The sequence below is a fragment of the Pygocentrus nattereri genome, chromosome 2 (assembly GCF_015220715.1).
Source record: "Pygocentrus nattereri isolate fPygNat1 chromosome 2, fPygNat1.pri, whole genome shotgun sequence".
Classification (NCBI taxonomy): Eukaryota; Metazoa; Chordata; class Actinopteri; order Characiformes; family Serrasalmidae; genus Pygocentrus; species Pygocentrus nattereri.
In genome coordinates this window covers 10,078,138-10,085,637 of record NC_051212.1, presented here as the reverse complement: position 1 = coordinate 10,085,637, position 7,500 = coordinate 10,078,138, and the positions used below count along the sequence as shown (strand labels likewise).

Here is a 7,500-nt window from a genome sequence, read left to right as displayed (position 1 = left end):
GCAAGACTCCTAACACCTACTTGGCCTACCTGTGTAAAATGATCAAATTGTAAGTCGCTCTGGATAAGAGCGTCAGCCAAATGCCGTAAATGTAATGTCCAAAGTTTAGGTGTAGCTCTTTAGTTTTGCACTGGAGCTCTGAGACTGATATCACTAACAAGTAATGGGAGCTTATAGCCACCTGGTTAGTATTGCATGGTTTCTGACTGTGTTTATTACCCATGTTTATAGACAACATTGTATCATAAAGCTTCAGAACCAAGTCTTGCAGCTAATCTATTTGAGATTACCTAATTACTTGATGCAGTTAGACAATGCAAATTATTTTATTTATATTTATTACATATCGATGCTGTCGGAGCAAAAACAAAAACATTTTTGACGTTTTTTAGTTTTTGATATAATTGAAAATGCCTATTGGTCTTTACATTGTATATGCATTTCATGAAAAAGGGACTGAAACAAAATGCCCCAAAATGACTTGGAAACAAGTCTGGTTCCATTGACTTACTTTAAAAAATAAAATATGTTTTTTGCTTCTCCTGTAAAGTTATTATTTTGGAGATACAGTGTCATATTGTTGCCCATTCTTTTTAGCTACAGCAGGCTTGCGGCAAAATTAAAGAACTTTTAAATATGTTGACATTTGAAGGGATGTTTGGTCCACCCATCACTTCAAAAAAAAAAAACGTTTCAACCACTCTTAAGAAGGAATTTCTACTTAAAACCCAGTTTGACGAAGATTCTGACATTCACCAGTGTTTTCTTATTTGGGATTTGTTCTTAGGTAAGAACAGAATCTACACACACTCAAGAGCACAAACAATTCTGTAGTTTAAGAACACATCATGAATCTGATGTGACATGAATCCACACCTCCAAAGTTCAGTCTTAGAAGTTGGTTGCATTTTCCACTCCTCACAATGCAAGTGATCCCAAACTCATTCAGTGATGTTGAAGTCTGGACTCTGGGGTGGCCAGTCCATTGTTCTGAGATCGGAAACTGTAAAAGTAATGAACTGCACTTCAAAGACACCTTGACTGAAAATGATATACATTTTTTCACAGTACTTTCCAAGTCTATGAATTTTAACAGATTTTCTTTTTCTCTATGTGACCAGGTGCTTCTCATCTGTTGGGAATCGTCATGTGGGAAAGCAAGCTTTGTCCATTGGTGCAGGATGTGACCGTATTGCCACCATTGAGCATGAGTTCCTCCATGCTTTGGGCTTCTGGCACGAGCAGTCCCGCTCCGACCGGGACGATTACGTTACCATCATGTGGGATCGCATTTCAGAAGGTACTCCTCCCACCAGACCTGCTTTCAGATTTCTGTGTTTCATAAATCCGCTGAGACATTTTCCACACCTCCAAAGGTCAGCCTTAGAAGTTGGTTGCAAAAAGCAACAGCTATAAAATGAATATCTTGTTTTTACTGACCATTTTGGCTGAAAATGACCTGGCTGAATTTGACTGGTCTATACAAATAGATAAATACAGTTCGTTTACTTCTCAGCAGTTCTCCATTGACTCACATCATGCTTTTATCACTCAGGCAGGGAGCACAATTTCAACAAATACAACGACACCACGTCCAGCAATCTGAACGTGCCTTACGACTACGGTTCCATGATGCACTACAGCAAGACTGCCTTCCGCAATGGCACTGAGCCCACCATCGTCACCAAAATCCCTGCCTTCAGTGATGTTATAGGCCAGCGCATGGAGTTCAGCGACAGTGACCTGCTTAAGCTCAACCGGCTTTACCACTGCAGTAAGAGCTTCACAGTTACACTGCTGAGACAGTAATGCTGGAGTAGTGGTTAAAGTTTGGGAGGAGGGCTGTGTTCCTCCTGATTACCATCAAACTCACTAAAACTTTCCATGTTTAGCTTCCATTTCCCATGACAAAGTTTTGGTACTCCACCACCACCCTTTCTCTTCCTTGTTCCTCAGTTCATCTCTCAGTCCTATCTCAGCCCATCTTTCCAACCTAGAGCAGAAGTTCCCAGAGCCCCAGCCAAAGTTCTCATAGTCCTCTGTCCTCCTACAGTCATACAATCTCTTCTCATATTGCAACCATTTACTAAAGGCATGGTCTTAACTATGATGTGGCAAAGTGGCAAGGATGTCCCAGTATTGCCCTCTGTATCATACTACCCTTACATTCTCTCTCCTCTTCAGGTCTGTTTTTGGCCTTTGAACCAGACAGTGGCTCAGATTATATATTAAGGCTGAGGTGTTTATATACTCATTCCACTCAACAGTCTCATGGAAATGGACACTACAAGTAATCTAATCCACAATTACATGCATACATAGAGAACCAATTAATGTAGATGTTACCATGACAATGAGCATCACGTGAGCCCAGTCAGAGTGAGATGAGCAGCAGTGAGCAGTGCTTGTGTTTTTAATTACTTTAAAATGATGTCAGACTCAGGAAAACATCCTTCACATGTCCTTATTGAAGAAGGCCGATAAGAAGATGTCATGTACTGAGACACATAAGCTGGACGTCCGTCCGACCGCCGTCTTTTAAAGATCAGAGCATAAACTTCGTCGCCTCTGCAGACCAGTTTCTGCTCCGCGATGTCGAATGTTATAACTTCTCACTATTACACGACGCACATGCTCAGAACGTATCTAAACTTTCTGATAGGGAATGTAATCAGATACAGGTGTTTACATGGACATTATTAATCTATTTAATGGATTATTTACAGGAATACCCACCTTGTTCAATGGGATGCTAAACTATATTCCGAATGGCCTCAATCAGACTAGTCTACTCTGATTAAAGTGTCTACATGAACATATTCTGATTAAGCTAATAGTCATTATTAACATACTATTAGGCTGAATGTAAGCATAGCTATTGAGTTTAGTCTCTGTTCATATAGTTCTTGTGTTATTGTTTGTATCTGGTGTCAACTAGAGGAGGATGGGTTCCTCTCAAGGTTTCTTCTTCTCACTCTTAGGTAGTTTTTCCTTGCCACTGTCGCTATTGCAGGACTTGGACTCTGCATTTTGACTTTGTGCCAAAGCCTGTTGTAAAAAGTGCCAAGTAAAAAAACTTTAACTTGACTTGACTTGAGTAGGGAACACGAGAAAACAAATATACACTCCCCAGTTAGCTGTTCATGGGCCATGCAAGCTTTTACCAAAATCCAGTGGTGTACACATGAAGTAAATTTAGCTTGGAAAGCAGCAACCTTAAATGAAAGCACTGCATCTGTTTGGTCAAATTGATCTGATAGCTGAGAAAGAGCACATACAAAGCTGTCCTTCCATGTCACTGATGTCCAAAAAAATCATGTATCTAATGTATCTTTACAGGAAAAGGCATGACCATTCTTTACTTTTAATGCAAGTCAATGTACTGAGATTTTATTCCAAGTGATTTTAAAGCCTCATAAAATATTAATACAATCTTAAGGGCATCTATTAGGAGATGTGCGTTTGCTTCACCGTGACTTAATTCTTAAGCTTCTATTAAGTGATCTAAGTAACTGCTTTATTTGAGGGAGGACAGATTATCTGCATAGCCATCAAATTTAAGCATAACTCTTTGCTGTCAAATGAATGTCCAGAACCAAAAATGTCACTGCGTTCAGTTCCACTGTGAAATCTTCCAGAACCCAAATGCTGTTGTGGCAATTACTGATATTATCCTTGGTACTCGACAGTAGGAGGGCATGGACTTTGCATATCACTTCTGTCAGACCTTTTTAACACGTTTCCTCACCTTGTGTGATGGTGTACAGGGGTAAGCCAAGGACATGTAGCACTTTTATGACTGTCCAAAGTGTGCCATTTATTGCAACTAGTTGGTTGATGTTTATCTTGTTCTTCTTCTTCTAGCACGCGGCTCCACTTTCCTGGACACCTGTGATTTTGAGCAGGAGAATATTTGCGGGATGATCCAAGGCCATGACGACAAGGCAGACTGGAAGCGTGTCAGCATGGCAACTGGCGGACCTGATACTGACTATTCTAACATGGGGCAATGCACTGGTACAATATCCGTGGTCTGACTACTCGTCTACTACTACTGACTATCCTTCTTCATTTACATTTAAACACTGCTAACCATGACACATGATGCTCATTTCTATTCAAATGTGCAATTAATTTAGTGAATTGTCCTTGGGAAGCGTATTTCTTTCATGGACGCAGTTATTCAAGGGATACATCCTAGGCCCACTTCTCTTTGTTGTCTGTATTTTGCCCCTTGGTCAAAAACGTGCCACCAATTTTATTGTTATGCTGGCAACATTGAGATTAGCACCTGAACTACCATATTCTGCCAATACTTCACTAATATCCTATAGTTAGTTAGTTAAGTGACCCTTATTAGTCCCACAACTGGGAAATTAACTCTGCATTTAACCCATCCATGAAGTGAAATACTACATACACACTAGTGAGCACACACTAGGGGGCAGTGAGCACACTTGCCTGGAGCGGTGGGCAGCCCTATCCACAGGGCAGCATTGGGGGATAGGTGTCTTGCTCAAGGACACCTCAGTCATGTACTGTAAGCTCTGGGGATCGAACCAGCAGCCTTCTAGTTACAGGGCCGGTTCCCTAACCTCCAGCCCATGACTGCCCCAAAAGTCCTGACATCAAACATTAGATGCATTTTAATTCTAACATGCTGACCCTAAATCCACCGTAATAAGACTTTATCCTCAACATATATGGAGTGGCTGTTAAATTTGCCTCGGTAGGTTTCAATTTAGGTGTTATGATTGATCCATGTTTTTCCTTAGAAACCCACCTTATGGTAGGAGTCAAAAGATTTCCCATCTCAGCGATATTCCAGCTTTCTTCCATGCAAGTTTAGAGGATGTTGAGAGACAGAAGGAAAGAATTGGCCTGTTTGTGGTATTTTGAGCTAGATTATTAATCTGCTAGCATGATCATCTCCACTGTGCGCTCCTTAGTGCTGTTCAATATTTGGCAAATGTACTTTAACATTTATTGGACGATGAATAGAAACTCACACCGGTTTATTTTCGGATTATTAGTGTTACAGTGGGAGTTTATTTTTGATTTTGCTGTGGTTCATCTCATCTGTTCAAGCAGGCTCTTTTGCCTAGTCATCAAAGTTTAAAGCACAGCATGGCATGGTGTTGTACTGGGCATAAGGGGTGGGGTTTGGCAATTTGAATAATCAAGCATATTCATTAGTGTTCGCATTCTTAATGAGCGTTAAGGTCGATGAATGCCATTTTCTTTGACTCCTTGGCTTAACAACAGTAATAATACATAAACATATTTGACAACTTATTATACAACATTGTACATTTATGGTTTAAATGATGACTTCAGTGGTACATTTCCCTTTTCACAATTAATTAATTGTTTTCTTTCTCTCTTTTCTCCCCTTCCCTCCAAATTGGAGCTAATCGTAGGTAATGTTGTGTATATTTTGGCTTGTACAGCAACACCGGGTATGAGAAAGGCAGTATAGAAATTTAATATAGAAATTAAACATTTTATCATTTTTATTGTTGGTTCTGCTGATTTACTAAAATATTAATCTTACATAGATGTTGTCCTAATAAAAAATAATCAGAGAATAAAGTCTGTGATGTTTTATAATACTTAGTCGCTCAGTATTTTACCGAAACAAACTATTTTAACATCATTTAATCAAATATAACAAGCTGTAGTCGTGTAAGACTTATATGGTTTGAGACAGGCCTTTTGTTTTCTAGCAGTTTCTCCTTAAATAAACCCTTTTATGACTCCTTTGTTCTTAGGCAGGGGCTACTTCATGCACTTTAGCACTATCAATGGCAACGGAGGGGACACTGCTATGTTGGAAAGTCGGTTGTTGTATCCTAAGCGAGGCTATCAGTGTCTGCAGTTCTTCCACTACCACAGTGGAAACCCCAGTGACCAGTTGGCCATTTGGGTGCGAGAGTATGACGAGGCCAACCCTAACGGCACACTACGCTTCCTTCAGCAAATCAACGGTGAGTCTGGATCAACACAAGAAACACTGCCCATTTCCACTTAAACTCTGCCAGTAAACTTGATTTGTTCAGTTCTGCATAATTCTTTCATATCTTCTTTGAAGGACCTCCTGAGGATCTGTGGCAGCTCCACCACGTTACCCTGAACGTTTCCAAGAAGTTCCGTGTGGTGTTTGTGGGCACCAAAGGTTCTGGAAGCTCCACAGGTGGGCTTTCCTTGGATGATGTCAACTTGTCTGAGACCACCTGCCCAGATCATGTGTGGCGGATCAAGAACTTCAAGAGTGTGATGGAAAACACAACAGTAGGCACTGCCATCTACAGCCCTCGCTTCCAGTCCAAGTACGGCTATACGTTCCAGATGGGGTTGTATCCCAATGGTTCTGAAGACTCTCTTGGGGAGCTGGGAGCCTATGCCCATCTGACGTCTGGAGATGATGGGGTCGACGCTGGCCTCACCTGGCCCTGCCCGTGGAAGCAGATGACTATGATGCTGATGGACCAGAATGCAGACATCCGCAGACGCATGTCCAACCAAAGAAGCGTCACGACTGACCCTACTGTGATGGTAGAAGGTAGGACTGCAGAAGATCCTTTCCTATCTCACCATGCATGGCCCTATCATTTGCACCTACCATCAGAAATGAGGTAGATCCTTTAGAAAATTGCTGTAATAGGTTAATTTTTTTTTTACACGTAAGCAAGAGTTGAAGGGAACACGTGACCATGAGCACTGATGTTTGATAAATATTATCACCACTGCAGGACAAATTAAAACTCAAACAGCAAACAGAGCAAGTCAAAGTAAATTATAGTCGACTCTGATTTGTTTCTGTAATTCATTAACAAATTCTTATACACTACCAGCTAAATTAAGGGGCAAACGATGGGTAATGCTCTGAGTTCATTAGGCAAAAATATGTCATTGCAAATGGAGAGGTACTGTTTCCCATTTGCATTTTAACATCTTTCTAGCTTGGGGTTCTCTTTGCCAATTCAGTTTTTATGCAATTCTTTAGAAAATGCAATTTTAATCAAAATTTGTTATGTTTTAATAATTTTTCATACCATTATTGCTTGTGGGCTGGAGGTGGGGGAACCAGCCATGTGACCGGAAGGTCACCTGTTCGATCCCCTCAGCTGACAATACACTACTGAGGTGCCTTTGAGCAAGACACCCAACCCCCAACTGCTCCCTGGGCGCTGCAGATAGGGCTGCCCACCGCTCCGGGCAAGTGTGTTCACTGCCCCTTAGTGTGTGTCTTCGCTAGTGTGTGTGTAATAATGGAGGGGTAGTCTAGACGTTGCTTTGGGGGGAAATGCAGCACATTTAATTAATGTTATAAGAGTTACATGTTAATATAAGGGGACGTCTGCTGTTCTGTCACATTACAGAGGGGTTTAAAGCTGAAACTGGTTACAGTGTCACAGCACTAGCACCATGATACTTAATATAAACTGGGACCTTATGACGTTCCGGACCTTTGCTTGAGGACATTTTCTTTAACTGGAC

At 41.0% G+C, this 7,500-nt stretch overlaps 1 protein-coding gene across 1 annotated transcript in view; it reads left to right on the top strand.

Annotated features, from left to right (window-relative positions):
- Positions 1-7,500, top strand: part of si:ch73-40a17.3 (meprin A subunit beta) — an 18,621-nt gene that overhangs the window by 4,818 nt on the left and 6,303 nt on the right. Inside the window, exons 7-11 of the mRNA XM_037544819.1 lie at positions 1,122-1,300; positions 1,556-1,774; positions 3,865-4,017; positions 5,772-5,987; positions 6,092-6,562. Of these exons, the coding sequence (XP_037400716.1) occupies positions 1,122-1,300; positions 1,556-1,774; positions 3,865-4,017; positions 5,772-5,987; positions 6,092-6,562 (1,238 nt within the window). The remainder of the gene's footprint in view (positions 1-1,121; positions 1,301-1,555; positions 1,775-3,864; positions 4,018-5,771; positions 5,988-6,091; positions 6,563-7,500) is intronic.